Source organism: Triticum urartu, chromosome 2 (genome assembly GCF_003073215.2).
Source record: "Triticum urartu cultivar G1812 chromosome 2, Tu2.1, whole genome shotgun sequence".
Classification (NCBI taxonomy): domain Eukaryota; kingdom Viridiplantae; phylum Streptophyta; class Magnoliopsida; order Poales; family Poaceae; genus Triticum; species Triticum urartu.
In genome coordinates, this window is record NC_053023.1 from 653338049 (window position 1) to 653357052 (window position 19004).

General features: G+C 49.0%; 2 protein-coding genes across 2 annotated transcripts; one reads left to right on the forward strand and one right to left on the reverse strand.

Annotated features, from left to right (window-relative positions):
- Positions 1 to 2733: 2733 nt before the first annotated feature.
- Positions 2734 to 6553, forward strand: LOC125539460 (protein FAR1-RELATED SEQUENCE 7-like). Its single transcript, XM_048702916.1, has 7 exons — positions 2734 to 3159; positions 3255 to 3332; positions 3543 to 5577; positions 5673 to 5755; positions 5841 to 5918; positions 5989 to 6054; positions 6225 to 6553. Exons 1-7 carry the CDS (start codon positions 2791 to 2793, stop codon positions 6333 to 6335), a joined length of 2820 nt encoding a protein of 939 aa, XP_048558873.1. The 5' UTR covers positions 2734 to 2790; the 3' UTR covers positions 6336 to 6553.
- A 58-nt stretch (positions 6554 to 6611) lies between these two features.
- LOC125539459 (protein argonaute 2-like) lies at positions 6612 to 14117 on the reverse strand. The gene is made up of 3 exons (XM_048702914.1): positions 12163 to 14117; positions 8737 to 9829; positions 6612 to 8322 (listed from the first exon to the last, which is right to left on the reverse strand). Exons 1-3 carry the CDS (start codon positions 13076 to 13078, stop codon positions 6909 to 6911), a joined length of 3423 nt encoding a protein of 1140 aa, XP_048558871.1. The 5' UTR covers positions 13079 to 14117; the 3' UTR covers positions 6612 to 6908.
- Between the last annotated feature and the right edge of the window lie 4887 nt (positions 14118 to 19004).

Sequence of the window (19004 nt, forward strand, 5' to 3'; positions counted from 1 at the left end):
CTTCCAATTTTCTGGGATCGATACTTCAGTCCACTGCAGTTCTTTCGCCGTTGCTACAGGAAACGAGATCGCCTCATCGGACCTATCCATGACCGACTGACCGACTCCAGCCTCAAGGTGCTTAGCAAATCCTCCTTCCCGATTAACTTCGGTTCCTACTCCTAATTCTTAATTTCCTAATTATTTCCGTAGGAATCGTTACTTCGTTACAGATTGGTTCTTACCTCCTCGGTTAAAGATCACAGTCTAGTAGTTCAACCGGACAAGACCCAAAACCAGGTGAGTTAGACGGTTCGTTTAATTGCAAAATATTAATGCATGATCTTCAATTGATATATGATATTGTATAACTTATATTCATCTTTTTATCTTCTGTTTAAATAATACAGATTTGAGTCATCATGAGGAAAAATCAGTCTGGTCCATATAAGCGCAAGAGAAAAGAAAGAACAAAATTTAATTAGTACATCTTATATTATACACTATATAAAAAATTTCTGCGAGATACATATACATTATAATTGCTTGTTAGTTCATTTTTATAGCAAGATAGGGCCCCATTTTTTAGTTTCGCACAGGGCCCCGGATTTTGCCGGCCCGCCCTGCCAGAAGATGGGCACCGGAGGTGGGTCTAGGTGAGCACAACCCACCAGGGCACGCCTGGGCTCCCTGGCGCGTCCAGGTGGGTTGTGCCCACCTGGTGGCCCCCTCTGGTAGTTATTTGCTCCAATATTCTTCATATATTTCATAAAAATTCTCCGTGAAGTTTCAGCTTGTTTGGAGTTGTGCAGAATAGGTGGCCTGACGTAGCTTTTCCAGGTCTGAATTTCCAGCTGCCGAAATTCTCCCTCTTTGTGTGTACCTTGCAAATTATGAGAGAAAAGGCATTAGAATTACTCCAAAAAGCATTATTATGGATGAAAACATCATAAATAACAGTAGAAAAACATGATGCAAAATGGACGTATCAGCGATCTATTTATCTATCATCATACAATTTAATCTGGCAATTAACCGTCAAGGGATTGACAACCCCTTGTTTGCGTTGGGTGCGAGGATTTGTTGTTTGTGTGCTGGTGCTGTTTACATAGTGTTGCTTGGTTCTCCTACTGTATTGATAACCTTAGTTTCATAACTGAGAGAAATACTTATCTCTATTATACTGCATCATCCCCTCCTCTTCGAAAAAATCCCAACGTAGCTCACAAGTAGCAATTGTTTGAAAGAAAACAGCGTGTGCGATGGAAAAATAAATAACAGACGGGTTTTTGACGGAAAACGTGTGTGATACTCAACGGTCGAACACACGGTTGGATCTCATATGCGTGTGGGATTTCCAGCAGTACCACACATGGTTGCGTCTCATATGCGTGTGTGATTAATGGAAATACGCCAAACATTTCAAACCTGTATATGTGTGTAATATCAGACAAAAAGAAGACGGTGCATATATGGAGGGCATGTGTGATAGGAATACCTATCGCACACAATTATTAAATGGACATATTGGCGATAGTAGAGCCCAAACTGGACTAGTGATGTTGCCAATCTCACTAGCTTGCTAGTCAAAGGATTGAAACAGCGATGGAAATAAAAAATGACTTGGACTTGATGAGAAAGTAAAAGCGAAAATTAAAAAAGCGTTGATAAATTTTAAAGTTTTACACGAAGAAACTAGACCGGGGTTCATAGGTTCGCTAGTGGTCTCTCTCTATAAGAAAACATAGTGTGGTAAACGAACTACATTTGGGTTGTGATTAAATTGCAATATTTATGGGTATGAACATTCATGACATAATTAACATATGAGCATCACGTCCCAATATCTATAGACCGTTATCCCAATGCATCTATAGCTAATACTCCACCCAAAACTGCTATCCAGCATGCATCTTAAAATATTAGGTAAAAGTAGAGTATTACAATAAGCATGATGACATAAAGTAGATGATATATTGTCTTCACTCAACGTTCAAAGCAGAACTATGCAACGACCTTTTTATCCCTACATGCAACAACACAATACAAGCCTTTTCCACTTCCTGTCACTGAATTACATTACTTGCAAGGTTGAACCCAACTATCATACACAACTCTCTCTGAAGATCAAACCCCAAAATTGGTCAAAGAAAGAAGAATACATCAAAGATCATATATGAATAAGTATTATGCAACAAAGAAACCAAATAGATCTCAAAAAGGTTCATGGATAAATCTGATCATAAAGTGAAAATTCATCATATGCCAACAAACACACCAACAAATTACATCAAATGGATCACAATCTTGTAGGTCAGCTCATGTGATCTTTATATTGAGAAGCAAGGGAGAGAGAACCATCTAGCTACTGCTACAAACCCATAGTCTTAAGGAAACTACTCACAATCGATCATGTTTGCCTTCAAGTTGATGGAGATGGCCACCGTGAAGAATTCCCCCTCCAGGAGAGTACTGGAAAAGACCTCCAGATTGGTATAGAGGTGTGCGGCGGCGAAAAATTAGGGCAAAATAAATTTCCGAAGGGTTTCAAGAGTATATGAAGGCATAGTCTTTGGCGCACGTCTGTTCTATAAGGACTACTTTGATCATGTACCAACAATCCCGGATGAATGGTTTTGTGGACGCTTTCGTATGCACAAACCCTTGTTTTTGCGCGTCCCACGTGTCCCACGCTGCTGGTCGGGGACACTGAAATTCGGGTCCCGCGTGTCATACACACCTCAGTCGACTATCCTGCTGAGTCCTTTGGCCCAATCCGTCCGTTTTTCCCCACCCCTCCGATCCCAAACCATGGCCACCACCTCCGGCGGCGGGGCCGCCGGCGACCCCGCTGCGTCCTCACCAGCGCCGAGCCAACCACAGCATCCGACACCCCGCATCTCTCACATCGTCCGCACCTACCTCGACCTCTCCTCCAATTCCAAGAAGCGCCGCGCCGCCCGTAAGAACCAGCTCAAGCCCGGCGGTGTAGAGACTTCCGCCGCCGGAGAAAACAAGGGATGCGGCCCCTCTGGGGCCGCCTCGTTGGAGCATTCGCGGCTGCTCCGGGAGCTGGGTATCCGGGTCTCCCGCTACACGAACGAGGAGCGCCGCGATATCATCACCCGCTACATGCAGAAGCGGAGCGGCCGCCAGGGCGTTAACCGCGCCGCCGCTAAGGTGGGATTCTTTGTGACGAGGTCCGGTTTGGGGGCTAGTTGGACTGGGCAGGTCATGGTTGTCAACTTACTTACTGCTGCCGTTGTTGCCTGCAGGTCCCGTCGAGGCAAGCCCTGGCGGAGCGGCGCCGGAGGAGTGCCGGAGGACAGTTCCTCGGCAAGGAGGACCCGCAGGTATAATCCGTGATGTTTTTGGGATTGCACATTGCAGGCAGGGTAGTGTAGCGGTGCGCTTTGCTTTGCCATCATCAAAGTTTCTGTTTTTGGGATCTGAAATTTCCCCTTTTCTGTTTGAGTTTCTAGATCAGGGAAAATATGTGGGTGCTTGTTTATATAATCGTTTATACAAATATGAGATTATATAGGCGTGCTTGTTTCTCCCAGACTGCAGATAAACCTGAAGAGAAGGCAGAAGAAGAGCCAGAATTGCCACCAGAAGTTGTTGCGAACGCTGGAGGAGTGCCCATAATTGGAATGGTCTTCGAGAGTGAAGAGAAAGCATGCAAGTATTATGTTAGTTATGCAGGAAATGTGGGATTTAGTGTCCGAAAAGGATTGTGGGATAAAACAGCAAAAAGTGGCAGTAGATCAAGGTTTTATGTCTGTTCCAGAGAGGGCTTTCGCGCAAAGAATTTGCCCAAGAGACCTTACCCGGAGACAAGGACGGGTTGCCCTGCACGATTTTCTATCATGTTAACGCCCAGTGGAAAATACCGAGTGACAGAATTTGTGCAGGATCATAATCACCAGCTTGCTGGTCCAATTGATATTGGGATGCTGAAGTCGCAAAGATTATTGTCCAAGGTTCAATCTGGAAATGGAAATGCCATAAGCATTCCTCCAAGGTACAAGAATTATCTTCGGACCAAGCCTACAAAAGATATGAACGCAGGGGATTTCAGAGATCTTACAGATTATTTTCGAAGTATGAAGAGTGATAATCCATCTTTTTACTATGCCATCCAGGTGGATGAAAATGACAAAGCTGCTAATGTCTTCTGGGCTGATGCAAGATCAATCTTCGACTATCATTATTTCAGTGATGTGATCTGCTTTGATATGACCTACAAACTGAATGACTACAGCAGGCCACTAGCTTTGTTTTTGGGTATCAACCATCATAGGCAAATGGTCATATTTGGTGCTGCTTTCCTGTATGATGAAACGGCTGAATCTTTCAAGTGGCTTCTTGAGACCTTTAAGAGTGCCATGTGTGGGAAACAGCCAAAGACTATTTTGACAGATCAATCTGCTGCTTTGAAGGAAGCACTAGACCTCGCTTGGCCTGGTACAGTTCACCGTTATTGCTTGTGGCAAATATACCAGGATGCAGTTAAGTCCTTGGCGCATGTTTTCTGTATTTCAGAAGAATTCACGCATGATTTTAGCCACTGTGTATTTGATGTCGAGGATGGCCAAGAGTTTGTTGAGACATGGAATGTGATAATGGAGAAATACAACCTTAAAGAAAACAAATTGTTAAATGAGCTTTACGAAGACAGAGAAAATTGGGCCTTGCCATATGGCCGACAAATATTCTCTGGGGACATTAAAAGCATGGTACGAGCAGAAACCTTAGGCATAAGGATGAAAGAATACTTGGATTGTGAGAAAGAGCTATCTCCTTTTTTGAAGTTTTTTGAAAGTTCAGTTGAGAAGAGGAGACAGGAAGAGATACAAGCTGATTACCAAGCCAGCCAAAGGGAACCAAGAACACCTCTGCCACTGCTCTGGCAGGCTGCAAACTTGTATACACCAATAAATTTTGAGTTATTTAGGAAAGAGTATGAAGAGTGCATGGACTGTATGGTTTACGGTTGCGGCGAGTTCGGCTCTCTTTCTGAGTATATGATTACTTTTAAAAACAGAACTAAAGAACAACTTGTGCGGTTTGATTCATCAGATGGCACGGTTGCATGCACTTGTAAAAAATTTGAAACTGCTGGAATTTTATGCTGCCATATATTAAAGGTATATGAACTGAAGAATGTTAAAGAGATCCCCCTACAGTATCTTCTTAAGAGATGGAGTAAAGATGCAAAGTTGGGGACCGTTCATGAAATCAATGGGTTTAGTTTTGACAGTCATATAGGATCTTGTGTTCCAGAGCGTTATGCAGCTCTTTGTCGTTTGTTCTATAAGATTGCTTCTAAGGCTGCAGCGAACGTAGAGACATTTTCAATGGTCGCAAGCCAGTCGGATCAACTTAATGAAGGAATTGAACGAACTTTGCAATCAACACTAGCTGCTAAGTCATCTGTTGTCCATTCCATCAAGGATCAGTTAACTCGTATGGTTCAAAATGATTATCCTCTTGGTAATAGCAGCGAGCCTCAGAAATCTACAGGAAAGAAGATGAGTGAAGTTACTCGTCGTGGAAATTGTCAGGAAACCAATAAAAGGCAGAAACAAAGAAAAGGTGTCTCTGCAGATTATTTCTTTATAGATGTGAACTCTTTTTATACACTTGTACATGTCAATTTAAACATTTTCTTTTGCATGCTATGAAAATAGGGCATTCTGGCGAAGCAGCTGCAGGACCAAGGGAAAGGGAAGTGAATGTTACGGATCAGTTCCTACCAGATCAACCAATGCAGGTGAATTCTTCAACATGAACACACGACTCCTAGTATTTTCATGTGGCCTTGTGAATGTGGTTTAGCTTCTCTCTGTATTGTGCAGGGACATTATGTACTTGGCCACAACTTTGGTCTTAGTACCTCACAGAACCTTCGTGACAATTTGAACCATTTTGATCAGGTTTGTGTTCATCTCTTGATAACAATGTATAGTCATGTCGATTAGTTATCAGGTTCTTGTGGGCATGCAGGCTTCTGCAGTTCCAACCCTGCAACAGCAGCCATTCCCTGGGAATGGTGAACTAACCGAAACCCAAGTGAGTTGTTTGGAATCAGTGATTGTAAAAGAGAAGCTTATGTTTGATATCTTTTTGAAGCATTTCACCACTTAATGAAGTAGTAGTTGCTAAATTCTGAAGTCCGGACTCAGGTATGGTTCATACCGTTCTTGATGCCGTAGTTACTGAAGTGAGCGTAAATCTTGCAGGCCTATACTGGTGACATGCACGCATTGCAATTCATGGAGACGAATCCCCAGATCGACCATGAGAATGGAGAGGAGGGTCAGTCGTCGATACCGGTGTGGGATTTTCTCTGACGTACGACTTCACATCACTTGTACCACTACGGCTATTACTAGTGATTGCCTGACCGCAACCTGTCAGCCACTAGGTTTGAAGAACGTACGACCGCAACCTGTCAACCATCACTATGCAGTAGTGCAATCCCAAAGGGATCTTTTGTATGTAACTGGCTGCCTTACAACATTTGGCTGATTGCCGGAATGCCAAAGAAATGTCAAAAATATATTTCTCATATCCTTTCCCAGCACTCCAGTTCTCCAACATCTGCTGGAATATGGATTGTGAAAAACAAAAAAGAAGAAAGATCGAAACTATTCTTTGTTGATTCACAGTGATCAGCAGTATCTCCAGTAACAGAATGTACAAGAATGAGTTTGTAACAAGCCAGTTCGGCGAGCATGTACAGAACACAGCAAAGCTGTATGAATCAATTCGGCGAGCATGTACGAACACAGCAAAGCCGTAAGAGCCAACTTGACGACCATGTACACAACACAGCAGGCCTTCACCGTACGCTGCAAGAACGCGCACACAAGAAGCAGAACGTGCTCACCGTGCTCCAGGGTGCCCTGAAAAAGCAGGCGGCATCAGACGAAGAACATCTTGTCCCTGAGATCCGGGTGCACGCGCAGCTCCGGGAACTCGACGGCCTGGAACTGCGCCTGGAACTGCAGGGAATCCATCCTGCTGTCGTAGTAGTCCCTGCCGCGGTAGGCCGTGATGTCGGCGTACTTGATGGGCGCCGTCAGCGACACTGGCTTGGTGCAGCGAGCGAACATGAAGCACATGCTGTACACCAGCTTCTGCAGGTCCACGCGCTTGAAGCCGTGCCCGTTCTTCAGCATGTAGTAGTGCGTGGGCCGGCTCGTCCCGTGCAGCCCGTCGTGGCTGCAGAGGAAGAAGTCATCGTGCGAACCGTCGACCACGACTGTGTCGACGACCGTGCCAGGGAGCACATTGCCATTCGTTGTCTGCAGCTCGTTTTCGTCCTTGGGGAACAGCCGCGTGTTGTGCCGCTTCTTGGCCACGACAACTGTGATCGTCGGCGAGTAGTCGTCCTCGCAGATACCCTTCTCCATAGACACTAGCTCCTTGTCAAGGACCATCTTGAACTGCTCGTCGCTCACGCCATCGCGGAAGTAAATGATCTTGTCTGGCTTGAAGCCGCCGTTCCTTTCCATGTAGACTTGGATGAGCTCCTTACACATGGTACCGAGGTTATCGATCTCCTCCGAGCGGTGCCTCTGGGCACGGATTCTCGGCACGTACTGGCTGGCGCTAGGGCAATCCATGGACGCCACAACAGCTGCTATCGACAGACTCACCGTGTCTCCTGGAGGCGGGTGGTTCACGTCCGCGCCGATGAACATGAAGCGTGTGCCAGTCACCATTGGGAGCTCGCGAGATAGCTGCATGTTGCTTCCTCCGAGCTTGCTGTTGATCTTGAGGGCAAGGTTGGACAAGTACTGGTCCTGGCCCTTGCCTTCTTTGTTCGCCAGCTGGGTCAAGAGACACTGAGTCTGCATCCCCAGTTCTATCTCGCAGATCAGCTTCAGCGTCTTGTACCCAGGGTGCAGCTCAGACATCGGGCAGAAGAGGAGCTGCAGCTTCTGCCCCTTCTCCTCCGCAGCCTCCTTCGCTTTGCTAAGCTCCCTACGTAGTTTGTCCGGATCAGATAGCACCAACATTGCTGACTTGTGCACAAGGCTTGGCTCACAGAACATCGTAATACCGAGATTATTGCACTTTCTGACAATCTTTGCAATAAAGGCATCCCTGAAACGAGTCTCTTGTCCACTGAAATCGAGCACGCCCCAGCACTTGAGAGACTGGCCTTCAAATATTTTGTGATCCTGGAGGTTCCACTGGCGGTTAGCAAGACGAATACTCAATTCTTTAGAGTCACCCAGTTTTAGCACTGGGGGGAGAAGGATCCTGCCGGTCACTTCTGTCATCTGTGTATCCAATGAAATCCTGAATTGCTCGCCTCTGTTTCCTCCTCTGCAAGTAAAATGATCGTTAGTACCCCGTAATAAAAATGAGTTCCTTTCACTAATTATTCGTTAAGCATCAGATCCTTTTTTGAAGAAACGCAAAGATCAGTTCCTTCCAAAGAAAGAAAATGACAGCAAATACTTCAGTAAGAATTACGTAAGTGGGCAGTGAATTGAAAAATATACTGATACCATAGTTAAACTTCATGTTTCTTTCACACACATGTTCTGCTGTAGAGGTATTGTTTACACAGAAAAAAAAACTATTGTATCGAACTTCTAGCAAATTATATTGCACTGGAATTACATTCTCAGCAGCAAGTAAATTGTGTGATATATTAGGTTTCTAGACTGAAAAAAGGAAAGAATGGATAGCATGCGTATGCAGAAGTAGAAGGGCGCCCAAACACAAAATAGTTACCTGCAAGGCCCATCCAGTCCATCATTAACCATTCGCTCAATCATAATTTTCCGCTCATCTGATGGGGGTGGCCTCCTCGGTTCCTGGCTGGAATCCTTGGGATACTTCTGACATCTATGAAGCCTGCAAAGCTCAATCGGGACATAGTTTGGCTTGTCCTCTCTCTTGCTCAAAATCAAGCATGGAAGCATCTTATACTGAATATCCTCCCCGTACTGCTGACGATAATACTGAACAAGCTCCCAACTCTTATCTACTTTGAACTCCTTGAAGATTATCTGTTCAGCATTTTCAGCCGTCAAGTCTTGAACCTTGTACTTCCTAACTGTTGGCGCATCCCTTTTTCCTTCAGAGGACTTCTTCTGGTAACTCACGGTAATACACAGGCCTCTGAGCTGACTCTTCAAATATTCCCACTCTTCCTTGTCTAGAGCTGGACTACGGGGGTTAAGGTGGTTCCTTCTGCCAAAGCGCTTCAGCAAGTGCTCAACAAGATCCAGAACACGGCTTTCAGGTTTGCAGAAGTCCATAACTGAATAGTCCACACATAAGACTAGCCCTTGCTCGGTGGGTTTTAGGGTCTGCTTCGTTCCCCCTAGAGCTTGGACATGAACATGATTGGAGCCCTCAAGAACTAACCACTGTGGTGAATATAATGTCTGACCAATGATAATCTTTTCATAGCTAGAGGCCTGACGCACAATGACATCAAGAGCCTTCAAGACATTCCTAGGCACATGCTGATCAGAGCGGAACGGCAGCTCGTCCTTGAACTCTACTGAGGCATTGTAGGCCCGTGACCGAACTGACACAGGGAGGGATAAACCTTCTGGCAGTTTGGCAAAGGAGTACAGATTGCCCTTGCCATCAGAAGCAACAACTAATGAATGTGGAGACTTCTGAAGCATCTTCAAGAGTTGAGCATTTACAAAATTCTGATCTGCCATGGAGAGCTCCAAGCCTCCTGATGCCTCTGGAGAAACTTGGGCGAGCTTGACACCGTAGTGAAAGACAGTTGATTCCCCAAACTTAATGCTAAAGTGGTTCACCCAAAGTTTGACTTCTACCTCTTCAATGGGACCAATTTTTCTGACTGAAGGGAGGAAAAAGAACAGTTAGAAACAGCAAAGTTTTACACAAGGAAAGCAGTAACATAGAATGCTTTTTAAAGAGGGGGACTGTGGGATAAAAAAAACTACAGTTTCACTAGCAGTTCGGATAGGGCACTACAGTTTCTCAAATTAAAATGCTGAAGTAAATGTAGCTATAAGGAGAGGAAATCACTCAACGTTTCCAACTTCAGATAGTAGATGGTCCCCTGCACTGCAATTTCATTTTAGTTCATACCCTTGCTACTACAAAAAGGTACCCCCAAAAGGCCAAAGTTCTTATCCATGCTGACTCCAAACCATAGCATGAAGCAACCGATCCACTGACGCATGCATGCAAGCCTACTTATGAAATAAAGCATTCCTAAGAAGAAAAACCCAAAAGAATCAGATACAGTGAAAACCGTGAGGCTTTCTTGTCTTCTGATGAAGGATTCGGTAGTTCACCGATGATATAAATGTTATGAAACCACATGGTGACGTACCAAACTACTCAGGTTCCTCTAGTTCTATCTGACAAGATTTCCATTTATCTCATGTGCTGTGCATCCTATCAAACAAGCATCTGCCATCTCAAAATTACGGAACAGAGTTTACTAAACAGTTTAAAAGTTCAGTTAACATAGTTGAGTTCATCACCACATTATCCTCCCACTTTCTCAAGCAAAACAGGACTGTAATGACCCTATCAAACTAAGAATCAAACGCTTCCTATTGATTCAAGATACAAGAGAATGAGAGGCATCAATAGCTGCCATAAGTACAGCTGTAATACAGACAATGCACCAAAGGGAACTTATCATACAGGGAGATAATCAGATAACTTTCATTCCTATTCACGTCAACCTATAAACCTTGGAGCACACATAGGCATTCATAATACTACAACCGAACTGTATGAAACTTGGGAAACCGCATAATCATGAGACAATGCAGGCATGCAGCACATGGAACTTATCATACAAAGACAATCCTCATTCCAATATATCTAGATCCATAAAAATTGGAGCACATTTGGGCATCCAAAATACTACAAACAGAAACATACAGATACAAAGCACATTATGATGACCATGATCAAAATAAGAAACAATCTAAGATTACACCAATGCAAATGCTACTCTATATCAGCATGCAACCAACAAAAATTGCAATTACAGGCCCGTAGTTTCAAACAAGATAGCAGTCCACGCTACTAGAACAGGGATGCCTGGACAAACTCGCCTCAGTCAACCACATGTGTGAAATTAAACAGCAATACTCTAATGACTAAACATCACGAAATCATTGATCACTTGATCGATCAACCCCGCCAATGTTTCGAACATTTCAGAGGAACGAACGAATCATGTCAGAGTTCACGAGGCTCGCAAGTACAATCAGGATACAGTACTACAAATGGTGCCCCCAGAAGGCCCAAAGTTCTTCATGCTGACTCCAAACAATAGCATGACGCATTCATGCGAGCCTAATTGTGAAATAACAAATTCATAGAAAAATCCCAAATAGAATCAGATTCAGGTTTTTACTGGTGAAAACTCTGATGCTTTCATGTATTCTTGATAAAGGATACAGTCGTTAAATGATATTCTAAATGTTCGGATACAGTAGTTAAATGATATTCTAAATGTTCGAAACTACAAGGTGACATACCAAACTACCAAGGTTCCTCTAGTGCAATCTGACAGGATTCTTATCCCATATGCTCTGCATCCTCTCAAACAATCATTTGCCATCTCAAAATTGCAGAACAGAGGCTACCAACAACCGTTTAGGAGTTCAGTTAGCATGTAGGCGAGTTCAACACCACATCTTCATCCTACTTTTTCAAGCAATTCAGGATTGTAATGACCCTATCAAGCTAAGAATCAAACGCTTCCTATGGATTCAAGATACAAGAGAATAAGAGGTAGGTACAGCTCTAATACAGACAATGCAGCAAAGGGAACTTATCAAAAAGATAGATAATCGCCAATCCTATTATCTCGATCTATAAACCTGGAGTTCATAATACTGCAACAGAACCGTATAAAACTTCAGATACTGCGTAATCATGGAGCAGAAACGAAATACGAAACAATCTGAGATCACACCGACGCAAATGCTCCTCTAAATCAGCACGCGGCCAGCCAAAATTGCAATCACAGGCCCGTAATTTGAGAAGGTAAACAGCACGCCTGGAGAAACGCATCGCCCCTATCAACCACATGCGTGAAATCAAACAGCGCAGGCCCATGTTTCGAACATTTCAGAGGGGAACTACCGAATCATGCCAGAGTTCAGAAGGCTCGCATGTAAATCAGGGAACGGCGCTTACCACCAGGTCGCGACGGGCTCGCCACCTCCTTGGAGGGGATCTTCTTCGGCGACGGTGTCGCGGCGTACTGCTGGGGGTACTTGTCGCGACGCCGCTCTTCCTGCGGCGCGGGGTGGTACCCGTACGGACCGCGCCCTCCTCCGTGCCATCTGCTTGGATAGTAGTCCTCCCCTCCGCCGCGGCCCTGGTATCCTCCGTAAGGCCCGCCGCCCGCGCCGTGATCTCCGCCGCCCGCGCCGCGACCCTGCTCTCCCCCATGGTGGTACGGGTCCCGAGGTCCATTGCTTCCCGAACCACGCCCTTCTCTTCCTCGGCTTCCGCTTGGATCCCCGCCGCCTCCGCGGGGGCTCTGGTATCTTCCGTAAGCGTTGTCGACCCTGCCGTAGTCCTCGCCGCCCGCGCCGCGGTCCCCGCCTCGCGCGTAAGAGCTGGCACCTCGGTCGCGGTCCGCGCCGCCTCCGCCGCGGTACTGGCCTAAGCCGCGAGAGGCGCCTCCTCCGCGGTTCTGGTCTCCGACGGGAGCCGAGCCGCCTCCGCGGGTCTCGTCAACCTCATCGCGGGGGCCTCTCCCGCCGGCGGGGGGAGCCGCTCGGCCGCCGCCGCGGCCCCGGTTCCTGCCGCCTCCGCCGCCCCTCTTGTCACCGGAATCTCTCCCTCCGTCGCGGCCTCCGCCGCCGCGTCGGTTAGCCATCTCCACGCCGAGGTGGGGCGGCCGAAGCAGCGACCGATTGGTGGAATTGGGTTGGGTTTTGGGGGGATTTCCCGAACTTGTGGAAGGGGGGGAGGCGGGGATGGAACGGCTCGGCCGTTGCGAGTGGGACCCGCTACATATAGCGGCGCGAGCCAACGCGAGACGGTTTTTGAGGCGAAATGTCGTCTTTAGGCCATCTCCAGCCGTTGAGCCCCCAAGAGGCATTTTTTTCGCCTTCTGGGAGGCTATCGGCGAAAAATATAGCCTGGGAGTGAAAAGCTATCCACTCGTTGCGCCCCCCAACCACCACGCGAACAGCGGTGGCTAGCGAAGCCGGACGGAGCGAGCAGGCAGGGAGCAAGGCCGGCGCGGAGTAAGCCGCGGGAGGCGGAGCCGGCGCGAGCCGACCAGCCGGCGTGCGGGAGGCCGGCCGGGCGAGGTGGCGAGCGGACGGGGCCGGACCCGGCGCCGCTGCTGGAGCCGGACAGGGCAATGGTGAGGTACGGCGCCAGCGCGCGCACCACGGTGTCCCGCGAGGTCTTGGACGAGCGGAGATGCGGCGTCCTCCTCGCGAGCTCCGTCGCCCGCCCCGTCCTTCCTCCTCCGCCATGGCCGTCGGGGGCACGAAGACGTCGACGCCACCCTCCTCCTCATCCGGCTCTTCCTCGTCGGCGGGTGCTTCTTGGACGGGGGCAGGAACTCCCGTGGCCGCGCGCGCCCGTGGCCGTCCCGGCCTTGCCTGCTTCGGCCTCGCCCGTCCCGGCCTTGCCTGCTCCGGCCACGGCCCTGCCTCGCCAGCTCCGACCACGGCTTTGCTCCCTGCGTGCCCCGCGGCCGCTTCGATTTCGAGGCGCACCACGCCGACCACTCCCGCTACGTGCTCTCCTGCGACGCTGCTAGGAGCGGGGCGGGGCCGAGCCGTGGCTGCTGCTGCGCATGCACGCGCCGGCGACGCGCTGCTCGTGGCGAGCAGACGGCAGAGCGGGTGCAGCTCGGGGTAGCCAGCAAGCAGGTCGTGGGCGGCGGCCTCGAGCGCGAGGAGCGCGGCGGCCTCGAGCGCGAGGAGCGCGCCGGCCTCGAGCGCGAGGAGTGCCAGGCCGCGAGGAGCGCCCGCGGCGGCCTCGAGCGCGAGGAGTGCCCGGCCTCGACAGTTCGCGCGGCGTCGCGCAGCGCCCGCAGCACCTTCAGGAAGCCGTCGTCCCGCTCCCCCTCCTCCGGCCATGCTCCGCCCCGGCCGTGCTCCGCCACGGCCGCGTGAGCCCTTCCCCGATCCGGCTGTGTGTGGTAGGTGGTGGGGCGATGCATACAAGGAGAGAGGAGAAAAAAAGAAAGAAAGGAGAGGAGAGAAGAGAGAGAGGGGCTGGCAAGTGGGCCGATGCATGCGAAATAGAGCGCTGGCACTCTCAGCTGCGCCCCAGCTTTGTGGGTTTGGGTCGGGACTGCCAGCCGTAACTTTGACGAAATCCGACGCTTTTTGAGCTTCCGGGGGCATGACTGGGAGAAAAAATACGCGCCGGCGATGAAAAAGGCCTCCTGGGGGGGCTGTTGGGGGGCCTAGTGGAGATGCCCTTACCCCCCTGGTTTTTTTTTGCGAGAAAATTTTCGATCTATTCATCTTCAATCATGACAGTACAACGAATACAAGAAATAATAAAAATTACATCCAGATTCATAGACCACCTAGCGACGACTACCAGCACTGAAGCGAGCCGAAGGCGCGCCGCCGTCATCGCCCCTCCATCGCCGGAGTCGGGCACAACTTGTTGTAGTAGACAGTCGGGAAGTCGTCGTGCTAAGGCCCCGTAGGACCAGCGCACCAGAACAGCAACCGCCGCAGATGAAGAATAACGTAGATCAGAAAGATCCAATCCGAAGACACGCGAATGTAGACGAACAACGACGAGATCCGAGCAAATCCACCAAAGATAGATCCGCCGGAGACACACCTCCACACGCCCACCAACGGTGCTAGACGCGCCGCCGGAACGGGGACTAGGCGGGGAGACCTTTATTCCATCTTCAGGGAGCCGCCGCCGTCTCGTCTTCCTGAGTAGGATACAAACCCTAGCAAAACTGAAAGAAACGACTAAAAACGAAGCCCTCCCGCCAGCCCTTGCCGAGATCCACCGCGAACTACCACGCTACTAGTTTCTTTTTTTTCTCAAAAAAAAAAGATCATCATCGATGGACTTCTTTCACTCCTAAGTGTCACTGCTTTATGTTATCATGTCACTGCTATATACGTATTTGCTAATCGACATTTATAGTTTTTTTTCTAGAATTGGGTTTGGATCTTACCAAAGTAAAATACATAGTAGGTCACTCGGCTTGCGTCAGGTCATATGGTCCTATGATCTCGCAAAAAAAAAATGATCCTATGATGATTGGTCTTCAGAATACCCTGTTTTCTTGGGGTAACGAGTAACAGAATTGTGCCTCGCTTCATTAAGAAAAAAAAGAGAACAAGTACATAAGGTTACATAACAGAACAAAAAAAAGAACAAAAAGATGGGTGGATTACTCGTGAACATCCACATCTATACACTCACATTGTTTAAGACACCATGCTCCCTTTTTTTTGCGGGAGAATAATATGTATTACTCAAACCAGACCATCTCGGTCTCTGTTACAACGTTCTAACAAGAAATTTGGACCTGAGCCTAACCATACTGTAGTTATGGGCTCACTCCTACCATACGATGACATTGCATCACCAGCACAATTATGAGTACATTTGGTGTGAGTAATACAAATTACACGATCCATTCGCAGTCAATGTTTGTCGTAATCGCCCTTGCGGGCACTAAGATGTTGTCGAAGACTCGCCAATTTCTTTCCTTCCAGAGAGAGTGCATGGTCAAAAAGAAGAGGGAGTTCAAAACCTTCGTGTGAGTTGGAGAGGCAACACGGCTAGCCTCCATCCACAATTCCGCTAAATCGTCGTGGGAAGGTGTGGGTTTCTCATCCTCTAACTCATCGGTGTTCCAGAGGTTTCCTTCGCGAAGAAGCTTTGTGACTTACTTGCCAGTGTGGAGGTTGCTACACCTGGTTTGGGCAGGTCGATTGCTTGCCTCTTGACGGGGACGACAATAAGGAGCAAATGCGTGAAGGTGGGCAAAGGCAAGAAGAGTGGCGCCGTAGAGAAGACGTATGTGGCTACTTGATCTCCGGTCTCTTGGCCCACCCTCTTGGATTGGGCTGTCGTTGTGGCTTGGGGGTACCTGATGTCTTGTGTTGGGGATCACTCTGTGTGGTGATAGCGTTGGTGGGTTGTTCGTCTGTGGTCCGTTTGTATTGGTTTTCGCCCGGTTTCCCGTGAATTAACTGGGTAATTTTCTTCTTCTTAATTAATCGATGAGGCAAAGCTTTTGCCTCTGTTTCGAAAAAAAAAACTTGCAGCACATTGAAAAAGACCGGGCATAGGAGCACTAGATAAGGAGGTGGTAGATGGTCTTTAGCTTTTGAAGGCAAAGTGGGCAGCATGGCAGGTGAGGCATACTCCTCTTGAGCAGTCGCTTAGAGGTCCAGCAACGAATCTTGAGCACAACCAAGCAAATAATTTTAGTTGCAACATGGCACAAGAACCCCACACCTTCTCCACCCCATGTATGCTAGTCAAGGTAAACAAGGACACACGATGGGCAATTTTCGCTGAGTACTTTCCACATACAGCAAAAAGAGTCAGCCCGACAGACATCAAGTTAGCTTGCCACTGGATCCGAGACCACAACCGCATATCTGCCCAGTCATGACGAGAGAGAAGGGCCCTTTGAAATGCCTAATCCATTTGCCGAGGGGGAGTCCTTTATGCATGGAGCACATAGAGCGAACAACCAAAGACACCGCATGCACAATATCTGGAGCATTCACAACGGCCACTGTACGCTTAATCCATCAGTTAATCAAAAAAATCATGGCACGCCCATGCTTAATCCTTCAGTTAATCAAAAAAATCATGGCACGTCCATTGCAGAGAGTGCAGATATTCGAGGCATAGGACAAGGCAACCGAGTCAGACAGAACATGCACCAGCTAGCCCTGCCAAGGATGCTTTGATCAGTCCTCGAAAGCTAATAGTAGCCCACCCTCAACGCTTCATTGAGCAAGCCAAGATTATGGATGCCTAGTTGACTCACCTTTGTCGGCCGACAGACGATGTCCCAAGCAACTTTGCAATTCATCGGCGTAGCGATGTTCTTCTCGATTGTTGTGGATTACTCTTGTCAATGGCAACTCATCGGTGTTTGGGGTTGTTATTTATTACTTGCAAAGTTTATTACAAAAATGTATGCATTTATATTTAAAACTGAAGTTGCGACACATGTGGTAAGCAATCTAAACTATCTAAATAAATAAGTAAAACTCGCCCCATGTAAAGTTTAGCACCACAAAAATGTGGAAAGAAAATTTTAGTATTCGACTTAAAGTCAAGGGTTTTCTATTGACGAAAAGGCATGGGGCCCAGCGTATACATATACTCCTCCCATGTTTCCCGGTTTTCTGCTCCCTCCCTCCCTCCCTGGCTCCCTCCTGTCCTCCCACAGCCATGACATCTCAAAGGCAAAGTCGCGGCACGGGGAAGCCGGCCGGTGGGTTCGTATTCTCCATCTCCGGCCACAAGCGCAAGCGTTTGGCGGAGTACCCCTGCATGTCGCGCCTCCGGCAGCGGCGACTCCTCGTGTTCCTCTGGAGCCACAAATTCTTTTTTTTTAGAAAGAAGGCTCGCGCAGAGCCCGGCTTTGAATTAACAAAGCCATCAACCGGCCAGGATTACATCTCGACAAACCAAACACACAACTCAACAAGAAAAGAAAAAAGAAAGCAAAAAAGGCGGCAAGATACAACGACGCCAGGGAGCAGCTCACAGACCTAGCATACAACAAGCTAAAGAAGATCGACAATGAGCACCTAGCTTGGGATGACAAGGCCCTCTTGCACACGCGAAGTCTAGGGGTAGGAGAATGCCGGTGCAGAAGAGGAAGAACAGACGCCGCCGAGCAGACCAGCCGTCGCCAAAACACCAGGGCACCAGCGAAAAGACACTACCATCCAGATCCATCTTCGAAGAAGGCCCCTGCCTCCTCGCCTGGCTCAGAAGGCGCCGCACCGTCGACAGATGGACATGTTCTCCCTAGAACCTGGATGGTCGGCATCGATGGAAACCACAGGAGCGGAACCAGGCAGTCCCGTCTTGTCGCCAACTTCTCACCTGGAGCAGAACATCACCGAAATCCAGAGACCCGAGCACACAAAAGACAAGCCGCCAGGATGAACGAAAGAGCAACAGCCAGGACCAAGATAAAAAATATAAGCTTTGGCTCTACGACTCGCTGGAGTGACACCAACGGAAGGGATCCCTCTCCCCTCCTGTCCAGGAACCATGGGCACCGGACAGGGGCACTACAGGAGCATGGAGAGCACCCAATCATCATGGTCCCTCACCAGGGAGGGCATCGCCACCACTGGAGAAACACTGTCATCGCTGACACCCACCACACACATCTCAGCGAAGTCCAACAACCATCCTTGTTCCCTAAGCGGCGCCTTCAGGAAGGATACGGCGCCAATGGCGTCGCCACCGCCCAACAAAGTTGGGGTTTTCACCCGGGAAGCCAAGGGGAAGGGGATGGGGGCAATATACCTGACGGCGCCTCCAGGAAGGTGAGTGGCGCCCGCGGGCGTCACCGCCGTCGAAGCCGGCAGAGCTGGCTTGGGATTTCTCCCGGTCGAATGTACCCGTCACCGGCACCCACCCAGCGGAGGAATGGCGTCTGCGATGAGGCAAACCAGAGCTGGGGGGTGAGGATCCGCCGAATCAGCAGCGGAAGGGAGAAGGCGGCCAGATCTGGCGGCGTCGGAGCAGAGACCGCCGCCGCGCCCTGGCTCGCATCCACCACAGAGCTCGCCGCCCGCACGGCCGAGATCTGCGGCCCGCGCCCGCGCCACCTTGCGCCGAGGTCCGGTGGCGCCCAACCAGCCGGGGCCGCCGCCCCAGATCCCGAGTCCCCCGCGAGCAGCACAGGGCAGCAGCGAGAGGAGTGAGAGGCCCCGCCGCCACCTTCATCAGCAGCGCCCCGGGCTTGGCCGGCGGCCGCTTCGGGCGGCGGCGAGGGGAGGGAGAGAGGGAGGAGGGGCCGACGGCGGGGCTAG